Consider the following 22,373-nt stretch of genomic DNA (forward strand, 5'->3'; position numbering starts at 1 on the left):
AGCAACCTGGATGGAACTAGAGTCTATAATACTGAGTGACCTCTCACAGAAACAAAGATCCGAGTATCACATGTTCTCACTCATATAATGCAACTTGAACATCCAATGTAATACTATAAGAAAATGACTGATGGTACTGGGAAACTATGGGGGGGAGGGGGATGGGATTAACAGTAGCAAATATCTGCCTGGGGATGGGAAAACACCTCTTATCAACAGGATGCCTGAATGAAACGTAATTGTACACCTAACCCTTAACTGTACCCCACAAAACCATAATACAAAATATTGATTAAACAATGAAATTGCCTAACCTATGTATTTCTCAGAATGTAATACTGTTATTAAACTATGCATGAGTGTTTGGTACTATCTGCAATTTCATGGGTTCAGATAATGGGGGACTACTGTATGCAAAACTGGGTTCTTCACTAAGGAAGTAAAGTTGTGCATCTAGGAACTTCAACAGCCAAAAACCTAGAAGAGTTATTCTCTAACAATATTTGAGTTCTATAGAAGCAAAAGAAATTCATCACATACACATATGTAATCTATTCCCAAAGTGACAGTTTAGAGATGTGGCTTATTTAAAGATATGCTTACAGAAACTGTTATCAAAGTTTGTAAGATACTTAGCATGGGCTGGACGCGGTGGCTCAAGCCTGTAATCCCAGCACTTTGGAAGGCTGAGGTGAGAGGATTGCCTGAGCTCAGGGGTTCGAGACCAGCCTGGGCAACTTGGCAAGACCTTGTTTCTACAATTAATAAAAAAAATTAGCCAGGCGTGGTAATACACGCCCACAGTTCCAGTTACTTGGAAGGTTTAGGTAGAAGGATTGCCTGAGCCCAGCAGGTCAAGGCTGCGGTGGCTGTGAGCATGCCACTGCACTCCAGTCTGAGATTCCAACTCAAAAAAAAAAAAAAATACTCAGTATGGAGGCACAATTATAATTTAATCTTCCTTTATATCAATTTCTATGTAAAATTTCTCCTTCAACTTTGACTGTATACCATAAAAATAACTTAGAAGGTTAAGGAAACACATTTAATGAACTCACTATCATATACTAAAATGATAATATTTAGGCTGGGCGTGGTGGTCCAAGCCTGTAATCCCAGCATTTTGGGAGGCTGAGGTGAGAGGACTGCCTGAGCCCAGGGGTCCAAGACCAGCCTGAGTAACTTGGTGAGACCTCGGCTCTACAATAAATAAAAAAATTAGCTGGGCGTGGTAGCACACGCCTGTAGTCCAGCTATTTGGAAGGCTGAGATGGAAGGATTGCCAGAGCCCAGTAGGTCAAGGATGTGCTGGCCATGAGTGTGGCACTGCACTCCAGCCTGGAGGACAGAGTGAGACTCCAGCTCAAAGCAAACAAACAAACACATACTTTTTTTTTTTTTTGAGTTGGAGTCTCACTCTGTCGCCCAGACTGGAGTGCAGTGGCCGCTCCCGGCCACCACATCCTTGACCTACTGGGCTCTGGTGATCCTTTAACCTCAGTCTTCCAAGTAGCTGGAATTACAGGCATGTGCTACCACGCCCGGCTGATTTTTTGATTTATTGTAGAGATGAGGTCTCGCCAAGTTGCCCAGGCGGGTCTCGAACCCGCGGGCTCAGGCAATCCACTCACCTCAGCCTCCCAAACGGCGGGATTACAGGCTGAGCTACCAAGCCCGGCTATAAAATTTAATTAATGGTGACTACTTTAGCCATAAAACTCCTAGAATATTTATTTTCTTAAAATGCTCAGTTTCGCCTGAGCCCATGGGTTCGAGACCCACCTGGGCAGCAAGACCTCATCTCTACAATAAATCAAAAAATCAGCCGGGCGTGGTAGCACATGCCTGTAATTCCAGCTACTTGGAAGGCTGAGGCAGAAGGATCGCTAGAGCCCAGCAGGTTGAGGCTGAGGCGGCTGGGAGCGGCCACTGCACTCCAATCTGGGCGACAGAGTGGGACTCCAACTCAAAAAAACCCAAAATACTCAGTTTCAGATACCACCCAACTCCAGTAAGAATGGTCCTCATTAATAAAACAAAAAACAACAGATGCTGGCATGGGTGCAGAGAAAAGATGCTTCTACACTGCTGGTGGAAGTGCAGGCTAGTTCACTCTCTATGAGAAGTAGTGTGGTGGTTCCTAAAAGAACTAAAAATAGACCTTCCATATGATCCAGCAATCTCTCTCCTGGGAATATACCTGGAGGAACATAATTGTTCTACAAAAAAGACACCTGCACACACATGTCTATAGCTGCACTATTCACAATAGTAAAAACATGGAACCAACCCTACTGCCCATCAAAAGTGAACTGGATAAGGAAAATGTGGTACATACACACAATGGAGTATTACACAGCCATAAAGAACAAAATCATGGAATCTGCAGCAAATTGGAGACCATCATTCTTAGTGCTCTTTCACAGGAACAAAAAAACTGAATAATGAATGTTTTCACTCATAAGTGGGGCCTGAACATTAATCACATTAGCACAAGGGAGGGATCAGTGGTCAATGGACACTGCCAGGGGAGGGAGGGAAGGAGGGAGGAAAGGGGCATGTACCCAGTCCTAAACTAGGGAGTGAGAGCCACTTGGAGGTCCAAACTTCACCTGCACAAAGCCTGCATGTGTAATGAATCCTGACTCGTAACTTGCATATCTATAATAATAATTAAAAAAAAGAAAAAAATAAAAAGTTTTTGTGCTTACTGCTGTGTCATCAAACAAGTTGAGCAAAGAAATAAGAAAGGCTCGTCTGTGTTGGCGGTTTCCACGGATCATGGAGTAAAGGTGAGAACACAAAGCACTAGAGGACTCGTCTTGTCTGAAACCTCTCACAGGATCTTTCAGGCATGTGTTGATTGCCTGTTGTACCTGGTAAGACATCTTCATACCAGCCACTGCTTTCATCTGAAATCGATAAAATTCTCATTTTTGTCAGAGAAATTAAAACAGTCAAATAAAAAATATACTTTAACCATTATATTCTGAGGTTAACTTCATTAGTTGGTTTTCTTATTTAAAATAGTAAAATCACAGAATAAAGTACTGGAAGGAATATTAGAGATTATCTACTGAAACTCCCTCATTTTATAGAAAAAAAAAATAAGACCTAGAAGAGTGCCTAAAATTCATGTTTCCTGAGCTTTAGTCCAGTGTGCTCGTAGGACTGTCATCTTTAACTCATTCTTAGTTTTTAATTTTATACTAAAATAAACATCTTGGGGGACAAACTTAGTTGCATGTTTTGAAGATAAGTTACTAAGAAAAACATTTTGTTCTAGTTATGTGGGCAGGACATTTATAAACAAAAAATGATTTAGAAGGTCAAGGTGGGAGGACTACTTGAGCCCAAGAGTTTGAGACCAGCCTGGGCAACATAGCGTCTCTACCAAAAAAAAAAGCTGGGTATGGTGGCACATGCTTCTAGTCCCAGGTACTTGGGAGCCTGAGGTGGGAGGATTGCCTTTGCCCAGGAAGTCGAGGTTAGGGTGAGTTGTGATTGTGCCATTGCACTCCAGCCTGGGAGAGAGTGAGACCCTGACCCAAAATATAAAATAAAGTAAAATAAAATAAAAGTTTTGGTTATAAAATTTTAAAATACATACATGAATGAATCCAGCATATTTTTTGTCTATTTCCACAAGTTGCTGATCAGCCTTGTTCCGCATAGCAGGTTCTGGGTCTGTGCCCATAGCAATTAAATATGGCACACACTGGAAATAAAAAGATTTATGAGACATCACAGTAGTAAAAACTCTTATGTATCTGGACACGTGAAAACTTTTTGTATATCGGAGATATATGATTTTAACCCTATAGGCTTTCCTATAAAGGCTATGCTTTTAGTGTTCTTTTGAAAATGATAACTCTTTCTTGAGATTTAAAGCAAGAAAGTGCCAGAGCAGCATCAAAAATACTAATGTGGTAAAATTCAAATACTTTTAGTGTAAATTTAAAGTTCTTTAAACATTAAGTATTCCCACACTAAGAATATCAATTTAATATAACATATACTATAAGTGTATAATCCAGTAATTTTCGAAGCTTGACTAAGAATTTGCTTTGTAAAGATAATATAGGTCAAATAACAAATAGTTTTCCATACTCAAAGACAGGAAAATATAATTTTTTCCCACAAAGTTAATTTCAGATGTGGCTTCAAGGATCAGAAAGTTGATGGCCATATTCACTGTTTTTCAAGTCAAGAAACATCACTACTATGTTAAGTGATTATGAATGAAAAAGCAATAAAGAAGAGTAGAAAAACAACAACAAACAAAACAACTTTAAAACACAGACATGGCCCTAAATGAAATGGACAATCATGGATTAAATCCTGCATCAGGAAACAAAAAAAGTAGATAAAGAACACTATTGGCTTAACAGGCAAAATCTGAAAATGGACTATATATTAGATAATGTTGTATCAATGTTAAATCTCCTAAACTTAATGACTATATTACGGTTTTGTAAGAGAATGTCCTTGTTCTTGGAAAATATATGCTGAAGTGTTTAGAGGAAAAGGATAATAATATCTGAAACTTACTATCAAATGATTCAGAAAAATGGATGTATAAAGAGAGAGAAAAATGGTGAATACAGACAAAGGGTATAAAGAAATTCATTGTATCACTTTTGCAATTTCTTTGTAACTTAATACTGCTCTCTGTATATTATAATATGTGATCATGATGACAACAACCCTGAATCATGAAGAACAGGCTAAATATTAATTAACATGCTTTGTTTCAGGACACAGGGAAGACCACAGCATATTTAAATGTAGCACATTTTAGAAAAAGTTCCATGAAAAACAGTCAAAATAAAAATCTTGAAGAGTACAGACTCTCTTTATTTAATAAGATCACTTTTGTAGCCTATCGCACTCTTCCGACCATCAGATAATGTATACTACACATCGGCGTTGCCTGTCAATCTTCAGAAATACTAATATGTCTTTATTACATCATTTTGTCCTCATGTCAATGCAGTGAGGTGCTGGGCAGGTAATGTAACCTCCAACTTAAAGATGAAAATACTAAAATTATATATAATTTGTTTTTTGTGCACTAAACCTCTACCCTGCTGAACAGATTATACTTTTAAACCTAGTTAACTCTCTTGACATTATATATTGTTGGTTCTTAGGGACAGAAGTAAATATGAAATACAACAAATCTATCATCCCTACTTAGAAAAATAATTCGAGCATATGTCCTACCAACCAAAATTGAAGTTTTGTTTGTAAGAGACAATGTTATGAATATATGGGTATTCTGCAGTAATGATAGGCATATGAATGTCTAAAAGAGAATGTCTAAAATTTAGACTCTTAAATGTCTAAGACAAAAAAGATTAAAGATTAAGAGGTATAAAAAACTACTCATTCTTAATCACAGTGTCATCAAATGGTAACTATCTGGCTTTTGGAGTAAATCTTACTGCTATAAAACATGCTCACCTGAACCGGATGAATAAGACCTTGATTTAATGTCAATGCAATGACATTTAGGGCAAAGTGGCGTACACTTGACTGGGTGTGAAAAAACGCCTCAAGCACCTGTTTGAGGTAAAGTTGCATGATGGAACTACTCATCCCTGAGGAAACATCACCCATTTCTTTTAAGTCTTCCTGTTTTGCAACTTTCTTCCCTACAAAAAGAAGCAAAGGGTAAACACAAATTAAGAGCATGTCTACTAACTTTATTAAGTATTCCAAAAGCAGACCACAACCAAAATCACAAAATGTTATTGCTGGTATTCTAGCTCAATGGTTCTTAATCTTTTGCTGTGTGTGTCTGTCAGAGGCCCAGTTAAAAACCTGATGCTCTCCTCTCTCAAAATGTTAACGCTTCTACACAGATAAAATTTACAACTATTTTAGAGAGTTTAAGAATACTCTAAAACCTATCTATGAACCTCAGCATATAGATTCCTATTTTATTGAATTCCTTCATATTTGGATGAAAGAAAGCGAGTTGTAAAGTAGCATAACTGTGGCTGTATTGTGAAATCTAAAAGTATATTTTCACTTACAGTCTCTATCTGCCTGCTGCATACGTGTATCTTCTTCTTGTAGATAGGTCTGGAGGTTTTTTAACACTTGTATTTTTAAATTTACTGAGGAGTTCTTATCAGATAAAATATTATTATATAGATTCTTCACTTCTTGCTCGAACATTAGACTTGGATGCTGAATAAAGGCAAATCCTAAGAGAAAGGAAAAAATCTCTTCATATATTCATATTAAACTTAAATATAATATTTAATAAACATGTTCATTATATAAAGAGCTCCTTATTTCAAAAATTTAAAACTTAAAAATGACTGGAAGAATATGCTGGTGGCCTTACCTAGAGAAGTATTAGAGCAGGCACTTCTTTCCCCATGAATTAAAAACAAGAAATTGCATTTCAAAGGAGAATTTCACACAAGAGGAAACCTTGAGGAGGGAGCAGGGCCTACTGGCTAGGGGAGTGGATTAGGAGTCAGGAGTCTTGGGTTCTAGTCCTGGCTCCACCACTGACTTGTAGTGTGACCTTGGGTGAGTCACATAATCTCTCTGTGCCTCAATTCTCCATCTGTAAAATGGGGATAATAATATTTACCACCCACCTACCTCAAAGGGATGTTTTCAGGATTTAAGAAGTAATGGCTGCAAACATTTTTCAGATCCCTAGCAGAAGGTACTACATTGACATTATTTTTTTTTAAAGTAAGATATATCCATTTGATGAAACAGAATAATTCTAAAATAAACCAGAGTTAAAAATATTTTCCATTTCTTTCTCATATGGCATTATAAATGAGGCCACAAAAGCTGAATTCTGTAACCACTGGTTAATAAGTAGCAATATATTATCCATGTTTATTTATATATAATTCTTATTTGAGAAAAAATAAAGATCTTTAATGATAGCAAGTATTACTGATACCAAGCAACAAACTAAAACTCAAAGCAAAGAGTGATCAGATAACTAGCCCAAGGTCACACAGGATAACTATGGCCCAGGCAAGATGTCTTTTATTAACCGGTCTAGAGGCACTATTTTCTGGATAGTGCTGCTTCTTTAAGTTAAACCTTCAACTATTTATACTCTGAGTTAGCTGTAACACTATTAGTTTTGCTAGTCCATATAACTTATGTCCAGAATATAAATATAAATATGAATATTTAAAAGTATACAATGGCTTGAAGGTAATATTGTACCAATAATTCCCTAGTAAATGTGTGAATTTTTACTATAGGTGTTACAAGTAATTTTTGAAAAGGTTGTAAGGGAATAAGGCAATAAGATATCAATTCACTTACAGATATAATAAACACTATTTAATGAGGTTTGGGTAACTTATAATCTTTTATTATTCATTCTTGTTCAAAAGACTGTAATACAAACGATTGCCCATGCATATTATTAAATTATAAACCTTGCTAATGCTACCAAAATGAAATTTCCAAATAAGTTATTAACTTTATTGAGTAGTTTAACATGTTGTCCCGTGGTATCTGTGGGAGATTTGTTCCAGGATAATAAAATCTGTGGGTGGTCAAGTTCCTGATACAAAATGGTACGGTATTGCATATAACCTATGCCGCACAGCCTCTCTTACATGTTAAATCATCTTTAGATTACTTATAATACTTAATACAATATAAATGCTATGTAAGTAGTTATATACTGCATTGTTTAGGGAATAATGACAAAAAAAGTCTGCACATGTTTGGTATGGATATAATTTTTTTCTGAGTATTTTCGATCTTCAGTTGGCTGAATCATAGATGTGAAACCTATGGATATGAAAGACCAACTGCATTTGTACCAAATAAACAATAACAAAAATCAAAACCTGCACAGACTGTGTTGGTTTTTTTTTTTTAAGTGCATACAATTCAGGTACTGTAATGCCATTCTCCTCCCCATATTCTGATTCCTTTCTAGATAAGCCAAAAAGATTTACCTATCTGCAAAACATGATTTTATTGTATAAATGCTTTCTACAAAAGAGGAACAGGTGTACATTCAAAATGTTTCTTTTGGGTTGATTAACATTAGCTTCTATAGAAATAAAAGTCTGTGTCGACTGTTCATTGTTTTAACCAGTCGTGGCAGATACATGTACTGACAAAGTTTTACAATGAAAAACAGTAAGAATATGCAAACAGCATAGAATTCTTCTGTGTCATCTTTCTTTATCAAAGGGTTTTGATCATTGTTTTAAAGATACCCTATGAAGTAGAGGTCGAAAACAGTATTGTTATTTCTATTTTACTAATGAAAAAACTGATGAACAGTGGCTTGTTCAAGGTTACTCAGAAAGTCAGTGGCCATGGCAAGAATGGAACCCAGTTATTTTAACCCTCAGTCTTACATTCTACACACTAGATTCTACTACTATTAGAAACATATTTAAATAAATCAACAATTTAGACTCACAATATTTAAAACTTTGCTCCATCCCCAAACAGCTAGAACTATAAAGAAAATTAGACTTAACTTACCTAGACCAATGATGGCTTTTGTTTGTACTTCTTCATCAGAATGTTTTGTAAAATACATCAATAGTTCAAGTACTTTATCCTTTATGTTAACCTGAGGAAAAAACATTAGTCAAGAAGAGTAAGTTAAGTAATTTCCAACTATAAAGAAAAAAAAAACACTTAAAGGAAAACAATGAGAAGTTCTATATGTAAGCTTTACTAAAAAATAAATCACTAATGCCATTTATTTTAGAACTGTGGCATTTAAAGCATCAGTCTGTGATAAAGAAGCTTGTGTTAGAATGTAAATCAATGTATTGCTTCCTCTGTTGAAAATTTTTTTAAGATGTCAGTTGCTAATCTCAAAGTTGATATACCATGTTATGGAAACTTCATATCTTGTCACATACCAGTAACAAATAGTTTATGGATCAGCAGCCAGTTTGAGGACAGGGCTTTGAGTAGCACTGCTTTCAGAATTCTCATTAAACCAGACTGCTCGAACGCTGTCTTCATCCTGGTCATTACTGTCATTCCCAGCTTACAGGGTCACATAGTTCTATTGTTTTATAGTATTCTAAGTAATATTACGATCTTTACCTTACTGTTGCCTTTAAAATCTTCCAGATCAAAATCAAAATGCCGACATAGTGCTCCAACAGTGAAAAGGGATCTAAGAAGTGCTGGTTTGTTTGTTAGAAGTGAAGTGTTATTTGGGTCCTCTTGGTGCTGACTTTTTAATTTTGAAATGGCACCTAATAAAGTAAGTAATATTTATTTATAATACACATTTTATCTTTGAATTATTATGTTCAAATAATTGTTACTGAGTTATAATTAATTTTTACTAATGGCTCTAAGTATTAAGTATGTCTAGAATTATGAAGGCACTCTTTAGAGCCTAAAATAATTAGTATTAAGAAAAAAATTTCAATTTTACTTTACATAGTGGGCAGAAAATTTACCAAACTTTACTTAAAAGGACATAAACTTCATAAGTAATCATACTGGAGTCTTGAGAGAACATAAAAGATACTAGAAAATACTGCCTCTGAGAGAGGAGAATAATCAACCTCTCATAATTTCCATGATTTTAGCCTTTTATTAGATGTGTTTAAAATAAGCTGGATATACTGCAGGACCTAGCAAAGTAATTTTAAAACCTAGGCATTGAACTTACCATAGTACCTATTGAAACAGGCCCACACAAATTTAAAATTCTGTGTTACTTTATTTACAACAGCCCCAAGACAGCTCACACAATGTTGCACTACCTAAAAGATATAGAAAATATTTGTTTAGATAAAAGTAAACAATATACTATTTTAAAAATCTGTTTTTTTCAAAATATTTGCTTTAGAAAATAATTGAAATACATTTGAACTTAATACTTACATAGAAATGGTAAACTAAGTACTTACAGTCATGCCATACTTGATGATAAGCTTCATTAGATCTTCTTCAATAGTGGCAAGGAAAGTTTCACTTGGATGCTCCATCAATGGTACAACTAGCTCAAGGATTTTTGCAACATTGCAGATAACCATGAAGTCATTTTGGGTCTATAAGAATAAAATTAATGTACCAGTTAATACTCAGAATACTCAGAACTGAAAAGAAACTATATACAGCTTTATGTATGTGGGGTAGGGTAAAAAGTCTATCAGAAAAGATTTTTAAAGATATGGAAAGAAAAATATTAGAAAGAGTGTCAGAAATCTGAACTGGCCACTAACTTTCCATGTGACCTTGGGGTATTACCTAAGTAATATTTTTTTTCCCCCTAAAATACAAATCAATTCAAAACAAAGGTATTTAAAGATTAACAGCAATATACAAAGACTGGTACAGTTTTTAAGATTAGCATTTTTCAAGCTGGGATATGTTAACACAGTAGTTCTCTTACAGGGGTAAATTTACTCCCCTTAGCTCCCACCCAGAGGTATTTGGCTGTGTCTAGAGACATTTCTTATTGCTACAATGGGAGCTGAGAGGAATACTACTGGCATCTGGTTGACAGAGATCGGGTATACTGCTAAACATCCTACAATGCATAGAACAGTCCCTGGCAGCAAAGAATAATTTAGATCTGTCAGTAGTGCTGAGGTTGAGAAACCCTGTGTTAAACTTTTTGATGACAGATAAAGAAAAAAACAAAAAAAGGAGAACCCCAGAACTAGGCATAAGCTGTCTTTATTTTAGGTTTAGAAATATGTTTCTTTGATTAAAAAAAACTAAGCATGTTTAAGAAGTAGAACACTAAAAACAAAACAAACAACAACAAAAAAAACCAAGCAAATAAATCAAAAGGCACTAAAGGATTTATCATAAAAAGTTTCTTTCCACTTATCTTCCAGCTACCCAATTCATCTCCCCAAAGGCAATCAAAATTACTTTATTATTATTATTTTTTTGGTGTAGTAAAGCTTTAATGCATGTTTTTAATCTAGTCAAGCTATCTCTCTGCATTATTGGCAGTGGATTACTGACACTCAGTTTGGACTTTTTGAGCTCGTTATCTCACTGGTTAAAAACATTTCTACTGCTTGGCTTGAAATAAATAAAAGTATCTATGTAGAATAATTAAAAAACAAAAAAATCCCCACCTTACATTCATCCTTACTTTTAGCATCCCCATAGGATTTTTTTAAAAAAAGAATTAATACTTTTTTCTAAGTATAAATCTTGTTATTTCCTGCCATCTCCCACTTCTAACCCTTTTAAGCAATAGGGATTAAGTTACAGTGGGACTACAGATGGAATTTTTGGGGGTAAGATAAATTCAGTTGACAACCATTGCTAGCATTTTCCTTTTTTTTTTGAGTCAGAGTCTCACTCTGTCACCCAAGCTGGAGAGCAGTGGCACACTCATGGCCATTGCAACCTTGACCTGCAGGGCTCAGGAGATCCTTTCACCTCAGCCTTCGAAGTAGCTGGAAGTATAGGCGTGTGTCATCACACGCAGCTAATTTTTTGATTTATTGTAGAGATGAGGTCTCGCCAAGTTGCCCAGGCTAGTTTTAAACCTATGGGCTCAGGCAATCCTCTCACCTTGGCCTCCCAAAGTGCTGGGATTATAGGTGGGAGGCACTGCACCCAGCCATCATTTTACTTTAAAACAAATGCAGTAGCATTTTCTGAAACTTCTCGTTTTTTGGTTGTTGTTGTTTTTGAGTAGGAGTCTCACTCTGTCACCCAGGCTGGAGTGTAGTAGCATGTTCACGGCCACTGCAGCCTAGACCTGCTGGGCTCAGGTGAACCTTCCACCTCAGCCTTTTAAGTAGCTGGAACCACAGGTGCGCACCACCAGCTGATTTTTTTGATTTATTGTAGAGACAAGGTCTTGCCAAGTTGCCGAGGATGGTCTTGAACCCCTGGACTCAGGCAATCCTCTCGCCTCTGCCTCCCAAAGTGCTGGGATTACAGGCATGAGCCACCGTGCCCAGCTTTGAAACTTCTCTTAAAATATTGGCCTGAAAAGTCAAGAACATTCTAGAAGAAAAATTTAAAGGTGAAAACCATGGAGGCAAACCAAAGAGCAGCAGAATATAATAAGAAGAAATATTTGAAATAAATATACTATAAGCTGGTTTAATATCTAAAATATTTAAATTATGTAAAGAGCATTCAAAAACTAAAAAAAGGCTCATAATTCAAAAGTAAAATGGGCAAATGACATGAATAGTCAATTCACAAAAGAGCAAGTACAATTGGTCAGTATCAGGATGCTCAACCTCCTTGGAAGTCAGAGACGGAAACTAAAGCAATGATGCATTATTTATTTACACATGCTAGACTGGAAATGAGTATAAAAATAATGACACTGATGTCATATACAGCTTTCCAAAAGGCTATATATAAAACATATCCACCAGCAATGTGATAGGATCAATTTAAAATCAAAACCCAAATAACCATTCTTTCAACCTGGCAAGTCCATTCCTCAGAATCTGTCCCAACAAAAGCACCAGTACTTAAAAGTATTTACACAGAAATGTTCATTAAAAAATTGTATGTAGTAGCAATTGATAGGAAACAATGTAAATACCTGCCAAATAGGGAAATGGTTCAATAAATCATAGGATATCCATAAAATGTGTAATATCTTGGAATTTAAAAGAATGAATAAGTCAAATGCCAGTTCATATGAGATGACTAAATATGCCTAATAGAAATGTGTATAACATAATTTAGTTATTAGAAAACATGCCCAACCATTTATGCTTATGTGTCTACAATTACAGAAGCAAGAATGAAGTAAGTGAAGACACTCCAGGTTGCTTACTCTGAAAGGAGAAGGAATAAAGATAGGGATAGGATATAAAAGCAAACAGAAAAAAACCATAAAACATTAAAAAAAAGTATCTATCATGTATGTGATAGTCTTACTTATATAAAACTTTATTTTTGTGTATATACATACACAAAAAATGTACAAAAGCAAAGTAATCTTGCTTTTTAAAAGTTACTGGTTCAAAATCATGCAAGAACTATTTATATAAATTACATTATAGGCTAGACTCTACTAACAGACATGGTGCTGAATTCCAGCTTTGGGACTGGCTAGCTATGTGGCATTGGGCCTTATTTATATTCTATAAGCTTTAATTTTCTTGTCTATAAAACTGAGAATTTTCTTGTCTATAAAACTGAGAATAATAGTAGTATCTACTGTACAAAGTAAATGAGGTAATGCATATAAAATTCTTCACAGTGCTTAGTACTGTGCTTAATAAACATCAGCTATCATTAGTTATAGATTACATATTAACCAATTTATTTCTGGATCTAATACAAGCTCTAAAGAAAGAATGAATGTCTTAGAAGTAGTATATGTTATTTTTATGTGTTTCTTATCCTTTGCTATTCTCCTCAGTTCTTAAAGTTTTCTCAGGAAGTCCCAAGGTTTGTACCTGGAACTTGTAATTTAGATCACTAAAAAAAAAAAAATGACTGTAGCAGCAAAAAAACAATGTAAGAGAGAAAATTGTTAAAATTAGTTCCTTAGGAATAATAGAAACACAGTATGTAAAAAAAAATTTACATTTTAAGTTTTGGATTATTTTAAAATTTAGCATTTGTAACAAACTACTTAACTCACTATGTTGTCTTATATACATATATTTTAATGTCTTACTTAATTTGCTGAATGATTTTATTTAAGCAATGTTTTATTTTTCATATTTTATTTTAGAAAAACATATTAAATGTCAATATTAACTTAAAATAACAGCTTATCATCTCTGGTATGATATTAGATTTTTCTATACTTAATATATTGCTCTATTATAAAATAAATAAAATAAATTTGCTATAATAAAATATATTATAAATGACAGACAAATGAAAAGCAAATTAAAATTCAAAAGATAGTAAATTTCTCAAAGACAGGAATGCTGCTTCATTCACCTTTGACATTCTAACATAACAAAAACACTTATTAAGCATTTACTGAGGGTTTGGCTTGAGAAACTTACAAAGGAATGGAGCCTGAACCTTATTTAAAATGTATCAAAAAGTTAATGTTTGTAGATAACTCTTGCTACAAATATTAGAACATATATTTGAGTAAATGACACAGTTGGTCTGTCAGTGAGAATGTGGTTGCACACATGAATTCTAAATTTAAAACACTTACTATATGTTTTATGTAAGACACAAAAATAAGACAGCTCTATACTTACACTACATTTAGTGGTAAGGTATGGTTGCATAGTCATGGCATGTTTAACCATGAGCTGGGGTCTTATTTTGCTGAATAAGAACAAAGTGGTTATGCAAGCTACCAATCTTCCAGAATTCACACCTTTATTGTCAGAGTCTGGAAAAACAAACAGAGAAATAAGACACTAAAATATGACAAGGCAGTGGAAACGATATAGAGTATTATTTAAATTACTCAATATGATCTCCTAAGTAAATTAAGTATAGGCCTTAATATAATGGATCAGTACTTTTTATGATACTGTATTTTCTGTATCTCATTTTTTCTCTGCTATAGAAATTACATATACTGAAGATAAAGAACAAAGAGGCCAGGCTACAGAAGGCAAGTTTTATAGTAGGAGGAATAGGAGTGAAGTTAAAAATAGAATGAAAATTGGGAAGTTTAGGGATGGATTTTTGGGAATAAATGATGATGGTTATATCTAAAAGTTAATGAAAGTGAATATGGGAAAGAACATTAGCAATTTAGCTGAGGTGATACTGTGTTTAAGGATACTGGGAAAAAAGAGATGTTGCTATGGTATAAGAATGTCAAAAGCTGGGAGTGACAAACTGAGGAGTTATACCAAAGCTACACTAATGAGTTAAAATGCTACTCAGTTGGGAAGAAAATGTTGCTAGTTAGGAGATACACTGGTTCTTAGGAAACAAATGAATTTTTAGGGGGAATCAGCAACTTTTTAACATTAAAGGGACACCAGGATCACCCCTAAATTCTAGGCTGGATAAAAATAGGGAAAACAGAACAAGGAGATAAATGGAAAAAAAGAAGTACGCATGAGAAATGAAAAAAAAATTAAAGAAAAAAACTCCATAAAAATATAAAGGATATCAACAATTTTCTTAGGTACTATATAATTGATATCCCTCTGGCACTCAATTCTGGAGAATGACAAAGACTAACTCTTGTTTCTCATTAATATGAATTAGAAGATGGGAAGTAATGCTAGTCTTGTGTACTTTAAGCAGTGAAAATTACAGAATATTTTTATTTTTATTTTTTTGAGTTGGAGTCTCTGTCACCCAGACTGTGGTGCAGTGGCTGCTCCCGGCCACTGCTGCCTCGACCTGCTGGGCTCCGATGATCCTTCCGCCTCAGCCTTCCAAGGAGCTGGAACTACAGGTGCACGCTACCACACCCGGCTAGGTTTTTTTTTTTTTTTGATTTATTGTAGAGATGAGGTCTCGCCAAGTTGCCCAGGCAGGTCTCGAACCTGTGGGCTCAGGCAACTTACTCACCTCGGACTCCCAAAGCGCGGGATTACAGGCTGAGCCAAAAAGCCCGACAGTACAGAGTATTTTTTAAAATCAATTTTTATATTCTAATATAATTATTTATTTATAATTAAAACATTTCAGATTTGTGACTGATAAGTAATGTGACAGATAATATAAAATAATAGGTATTTAAAGAATTTGTGAATTGTAAAAATTTTAACCAATTTCTAGCTCCAGATTAAGTAAACTTTGTATAAAATTATAAATATTAGAAATGTAATTCAAATTTTAAAAAACATTTTTATAATAGCTAAAACAATTTCACTTTTAGAGAAAATTTTATATGATTTATAAGGTATCAAACAGCAGTTTTAAGATGAGTGCTATTAGCTAAACACATATTATTAGTCCTTGGACTTACTTTTATTCCTGTTCAATATGACACCTAAAATTATATGCTATTGAAAGATATATGGAAAAGATACGCTTTTATTACATTTCTCTAGATAATCTACCAATGTAAGCTAGGATGTAACATCAAACAGTATCTATACAACAAAAAACATATTTCATTTAAAAGTGAAGTAATCATTAGGCAAACAAGAGTTAGAGGCAAAAATGAGAAATATGCCCAAAGTATCTTAAAATATCTTATAAAATCAACTAAAGACCAATATATAAAAAATGTCTTACCAGCTAGAGATTCCTCATATTTAAGAATGTGCTCAACTAGGTTATCAACAAGTTGAGTACAAGCTTTCTTCACAGGTTTATATGAGGAATCCTCTTCGGACTTCAACAACTATATATGGATATATATATAAAAAAATCCCAGTATAATTATTCATTAGGCAATAATAATATAAACATATTCAACGTGTCCATAAGTAATATGCTTTTTAATGTGTCATCAATAATTTAATACCAAAAGTACAAATAAAATAAAAAATATATGACATATGCTTAAAACTATCTAATAAATCAGTAATTTACAAATACTTTGAAATAATTTTAGTATGAAGTATTTAAATTGCTGTGTGTAACACCTGGCACAGGATATGCGAGATATAAGAAAGAGGACTTTTCTTTTCTCCCTTCCTACAATGAACAACAGAGTATCATACAACACTAGTTCAATTTACTTTAAAGAATTAATAACTATAACTGCATCGGAATTGCACCTTAAATTTTGCAATTATAAAGCATAAAGGCAGATTTCCTGTGTTGTCCTTGGCCAAATTATAAACAATGCTAGAAAAGTGTTAGGAAAAATTAGATATGGAGAGAGATCATTCTAACTACAACCTAAAAATAATACTACTCCAATCTTTTATAATCATAGGTCAATGCAAAAGTCATTTATGGTATGTCTGTTTTGCTAATAAAAATTAGCTAATATAATTCTGGGAATATGAAAGGAATCAATGTGTATTTGATTTCTGTGAAGAGTTCTTATGCTGTCAAATATAACTTCCTGAAGTAATGAAAATGTTATATATTTGTGCTGTCCAATGTGGTTACTATGAGTCACATGTGGCTATTAAGCACTTGAAATGTGACTAGTGTGAATGAATAATTAAAATAAAATAAAACAAAAATTGAAATTAATTTAACATTTAAAAAATGCATGTGTTTAGTAGTGAATGGCACAAGTTTAAATTTTCACTACAAGATGCATAAAACAACTGACAGAAATCAGAATAATACAACACATACGCTGCCCTCTCTCCTCCAATTTAAAGAAATAAATAAAGCAGACAGCTTCAATTTACTGGGTTTCAATGCTGACCTGCAAATTCTCCTTGCCCCTATTCCATAACTCACTTAAGCAGTTATTAATAACTACATTCTAGACTGGGCTTTTTCAGGCAAGAGTAGAAAACCATCTTCTCATCTTTGGTTTTCCCTTTTCTTCTTCAAGACTTCAGGTGTACACAAAAGAATCAATCATAAATTTTGATTCATGACACTATCAACACTGGTATGTGCCCTTTTAATTTACTTATAAATAATGACATATTATGAACCCAACTCAAACACAAGAATATTTCCAAAAGTGTTTATTTCCCAGTTCACTCCTTCTCTCATCCCATTATCCTGTTTCACTCTTAAGGTAATCAGAAACGGTATCATCTCCTTGCTTTAAAAAAAAAAAGATCTACACTGTATACTATTTATAGTTTTTCCTGATTTATCATCTTCTAAAAGGTGGCATACTTGACATAGTCTTCTGAGACGTTTTTTCACTCAACATTATGCCATGAATTGTAATACAGATTGCTGTATTTATTTTTTTTGCTTTTTTATTAAGTTGGAGTCTCACTCCTGTCGCTCACGCCACCACAGCCATGACCTGCTGGGCTCAGGCGATCCTTCCGCCTCAGCCTTCCAAGTAGCTGGAACTATAGGTGTGTGCTACCACGCCTGGCTTATTTTTGATTTATTGTAGAGATGAGGTCTCACCAAGTTGCCTAGGCTGGTCTCAAACCCCTGGGCTCAAGCAATTCTCTCGCCTTGGCTTCCCAAAGTACTGGGATTACAGTCTTGAGTCATCGCACCCCACAGGTTGTTGTATTTAATTCATTTTCACTGCTGTACAACAATACACAGTGTGTCTACACCATAATCATTTATCCATTCTTCTGTACTGCTGGGTCATTGGTTATACAAATGTTCAACTTCACAAGATAATGCTTTTCATGAAATAATTTTATGAAATTATTGTTTTTCAAAGTGGTTGTAATATTTCCTCAATTATAAGTAGTATGAAGGGGACCCAAGAAAATTCAGATTTTATTTATAAAAAATTGAGTAATTATTCTTATATGTTTAAACTTCAGTCACCTTCAAAATGCTGTTTGATGCAACACACCTATTAAGATGCTTTTCCACTGCTTAGAATAGTTTCTGAACTTGTCAATTTTGATGACTTTTAGTGCTTCTGCTGTTTTGTTTCACCTCTTCCACACCAGCAAAACCTTTCCCTTTGAGGACTTTTTTCATCTGGGAAAACCAAAAAATGTCGCTCGGGGAGAGATTGGGTGAATAGGGAGGGTGGAGGATGGGAGTCGTGCCGTTTTTGTTTTAAAACTTGAATACTCGGTGTAGTTGCACTCGTAAATTACCCATCATAAAATGGGCAAACATACTGACAGAAAAAAAAAATCCACTAAGGCCAAACACAGTCTCTCACAATGCCAGCTGGTTCACCGATGTCAGTGGGTTCCTAGAACACTCATCTGGTGGGGGAAGCCTGTATTAGGAATGGCCTGCCGTTCAAAAAATAATTCTGAGGTTTTTTGGGGGGTTTCCCATATTAAAATACTATTTGATCCATCTCTTTTCATCATTTGTTATTGGCTAACCTTGCAGTTTTTGCCAATCAAATGGTGCAAAATGTGGCATGGTTTGTATTTTTCTTTTTTTTTTTGAGTCAGAGTCTCACTCTGTCATCCAAGCTGGAGTGCAGTGGCACGCTGCTCACAGCCACTGCAGCCTTGACCTGCTGGGCTCAGGTGATCCTTCCACCTCAGCTTTCCTGGAACTACAGGCATGTGCCACCACGTCCAGCTAATTTTTTGATTTATTGTAGAGACGAGGTCTCACCATGTTGCCTGTGTTGCCCAGGCTGGTCTCAAACCCATGGACTCAGGCAATTCTCTCACCTTAGCCTCCCAAAGTGCTGGATTGCAGGCTTGAGCCACTGTGCCCGGTCTTGTATTTTTCATATTACTAATGGGGTTGAACACATGATAGGTCATATATGTTATTTTTTCTATGAAATACCTGTTCATGATATGAATCTCACTTATTTTCCTACTTGGATGACTTTTTTTTTCTTCAAGTTTCAGGTATTTATTAATAATTGGAACCCCCAACACAATACATCAACGTGATTTCAAGCATTTAGAGAAGTATTTCCTGGTTAAGTGGAAGACCCTCATTCTAAGCAGCTTTATAGTGAAACATTTCATTTAGAACTCTGGACTCTCTTTCTTCAGTTTGCTGTAATCCACATTCACTGAGTAGAACTTGTATTGATCACTGGAACCCAGTTTGTTCCAGGGCTGTGGGTAATTCTTTCTGTCCCAACTAACATCTGGATTGAACATCGCCAGATGCATGAGATAGAGTGTAGCTCCAGTACCTCCAACACCAATAAATACAAAGAGGGAGATCGAGCTTGGGTGCTTCTTGGCCTTAAAGAAGATCTGGCGGAGCATGGCTGTGGTGGAGATCCACGGAGAGAAGGATAAACACGCTGGCCAGGGCTGGCAGGAATTTATCCAGATGACTCATAACTTATATCATTTTATAGGAGGGCAGTTCTTTATATATTTATTCTTAATACTAATTGATCATTAGTGATATGTGTGTCAAATATCTTTTCCTATTTTGTGACCTGTGTTTTTACCTTCTTTAAGATGTCCTTTGATTTATAAACATTTTTCATTTTAAAGCAGTGAAATTTATCACCTTTTTTTTTTTTTGAGTTAAGGTCTCACTCTGTTGCCCAGGCTGGAGTACAATGGTATAATCCCTGTGCACTACAGCCTTGATCTCTTGGGCACAGGCAATTTTCTACTGCCTCAGCCTCTGGAATAGCTGAGATTACAGGTGTGGGCCACCACGCCTGGCTAATTTTTTTGTAGAGATGAAGACTTGCTATGTTGCGTAGGCTGGTCTCGAACTCCTGGGCTCAAGCAATTCTCTCACCTCAGCCTCTCAAACTGCTGAAATTACAGGTATCAGTCCCTGTACTCAGGCTAATTTATCATTTTTAGGGTTAATGGTTTTGTGACTTAAGAAATCCTTCCCTACGCAAAGATAAAAAATATATTCAGGCTGGGTGTGGGGGCAGTACTAGGCTAATTTGTAATTTTTAAGGTTAATGGTTTTTATGACTTAAGAAATCCCTCCTTACGCAAAGATAGAAAATATATTCAGGCTGGGTGTGGGGGCACATGTTTGGACACAGATCAGCTACTCTGAACACTGAGACAGGAGGATGGCTTGATGCCAGGAGTTTCAATCCAGCCTGGGGAACACAGTGAAACCCTGTCTCTTATAAAAAAAAAAAAAGGGGGCAGAGGAAATTCCCAGACACACATATATATTATTTTCCTCTAATAGTTTTTAAAAAATTAGCTGGGAATGGTGGCAATCCCAGCTACTTGGAAGGATGAAGCAGCAGGATTGCCTAAGCCCAGGAGGTTGAGGCCGCAGAGACCCAAGATCTTGGCACTGCACTCCAGCCTAGGTGACACAGTGAGAACACTACTCAAACAAAAACACAAAAAAACCAAACTCTATTACTATAAGAACTACATCACAAGGTCACGATGTCATTGGTCAACTAAATTGTTGGCAGAAACTAAAGTAGGAAAGCATATAACAGGGAACATGAATTAAATGGACAATACAAAACTAACTAAATAAACAGAGAGTAAAACTACAAAGAATGTAAATCTATCATAGTTAAGAGATTATAACTCTGGGCACCTCTTTGCAGATTCTAATTTGACAATAATACATGAGGATATTATTTTAGATATATATATTTTTTGAGTCAGAGTCTCACTCTGTCACCCAGGCTGGAGTGCAGTGGCACGATCACAGCCATCACAACCTAGACCTGTGGGCTCAGGTGATCCTTCTGCCTCAGCCTTCCAAGTAACTGGAACTATAAGCATGTGCCACCATGCCTGGCTAATTTTTTTTTCTTTAAATTAATTTGTAGAGACAAGGTCTCCTTATGTTCCCTAGGCAGGTCTCAAACTAGGCTGGTCTTGAACCCCTAGGCTCAGGTAATCCTCTGACCTCCACCTCCCAAAGTGCTGGGATTACAGGCATGAGCCACCAAGCCTGACTATTTTAATTTATTTTTATTAATCCCAAATTAATGACATTTCTGATAGCAACACTTAATTCCTACTTAATCATTTATTATAATTATCAGATGAAATATGTGGTTTTAGTCTTTTAGAAATTATTGAGATACCCTCTTTGGAGAGGCTGACATAAACATATCTAAGGTTCCCTGGGTCTGAAGGCTCTATATTTCCTTGTTTTAAGAAGGAAATGATGTCAAATATACCATATAAAAGTATGAAATAAAAATGATTTATGGAAAGTCTAAGATTATAAATTGATAACATAAGCAAGCACCATAAGAGTGTTTAAAACAACATTCTACTAAGTACAAAAAGTTAAACACACACAAAAAACTATACATTATATGATTCCACTGATATGAAATTCTAAAAATGTTACAACTGTAGTGACAAAAAGTAGGCCAGTGGTTTTCTAGGGCCAGGAGGAGTGAATCAACTGCAAAAAGGCCCAAGGAACATTTTTAGGGTGATATCCTATATTTTTTCTTTTTTTTTTTTTTTTGAGATAGTCTCTTCTCTGTTGCCCAGGCTGGAGTGTAGTGATGTGATAGCTCACTGTATCCTGGAACTCCTGGGCTACAAGTGATCCTCTTACTTTGACCTCCCAAAGTGCTGGGATTAGAGGCCTGAGCCACTGCACCTGGCCAATATCCTCTATTTTGACAGTGCTGGAGGTTACATTACTGCATATAATTAGTAAAAGTCATCAAACTGTACACCTAAAATTAATGAATATGTCTGCATATAAATTATACCTCAGTAAAAAAATTTTGATTTATTGATATTACTAGTTTTATTAGTCAAAATATTGCAAAAAAATGGCTAAAAGTAAACAGAAACAAACGACAAAGTGGATATTAAATTGTTGATATAACCAAACATAAAAAAATTACTTCAATGCCCATTTTTAACATAATATCTCTAGTAAGCTATAGCTAAAAAAGAAATGCAAGCTGGGCTCAGTGGTTCAGCCTGTAATCCCACGCTTTGGGAGGCTGAGGTGAGTGGACTGCCTGAGCCCGCAGGTTCGAGACCCACCTGGGCAACTTG

General features: G+C 35.2%; 1 protein-coding gene and 1 pseudogene across 2 annotated transcripts in view; both read right to left on the reverse strand.

The window, feature by feature from the left end:
• Positions 1 to 22,373, reverse strand: part of NIPBL (NIPBL, cohesin loading factor) — a 193,958-nt gene that overhangs the window by 12,546 nt on the left and 159,039 nt on the right. The window contains exons 33-42 of the mRNA XM_008055534.2: positions 16,123 to 16,231; positions 14,169 to 14,305; positions 9,906 to 10,046; positions 9,665 to 9,758; positions 9,085 to 9,239; positions 8,506 to 8,596; positions 6,042 to 6,215; positions 5,467 to 5,657; positions 3,611 to 3,718; positions 2,712 to 2,912 (exon numbers count right to left, since the gene is read on the reverse strand). Of these exons, the coding sequence (XP_008053725.1) occupies positions 2,712 to 2,912; positions 3,611 to 3,718; positions 5,467 to 5,657; positions 6,042 to 6,215; positions 8,506 to 8,596; positions 9,085 to 9,239; positions 9,665 to 9,758; positions 9,906 to 10,046; positions 14,169 to 14,305; positions 16,123 to 16,231 (1,401 nt within the window). The remainder of the gene's footprint in view (positions 1 to 2,711; positions 2,913 to 3,610; positions 3,719 to 5,466; positions 5,658 to 6,041; positions 6,216 to 8,505; positions 8,597 to 9,084; positions 9,240 to 9,664; positions 9,759 to 9,905; positions 10,047 to 14,168; positions 14,306 to 16,122; positions 16,232 to 22,373) is intronic.
• LOC110595430 lies at positions 19,366 to 19,654 on the reverse strand (annotated as a pseudogene). Its single transcript, XR_002481832.1, has one exon. The product of XR_002481832.1 is annotated as a cytochrome c oxidase subunit NDUFA4 pseudogene (transcript).

The sequence above is a fragment of the Carlito syrichta genome, unplaced genomic scaffold, assembly GCF_000164805.1.
Source record: "Carlito syrichta isolate Samal-C Ts95f unplaced genomic scaffold, Tarsius_syrichta-2.0.1 Scaffold301873, whole genome shotgun sequence".
NCBI lineage: Eukaryota > Metazoa > Chordata > Mammalia > Primates > Tarsiidae > Carlito > Carlito syrichta.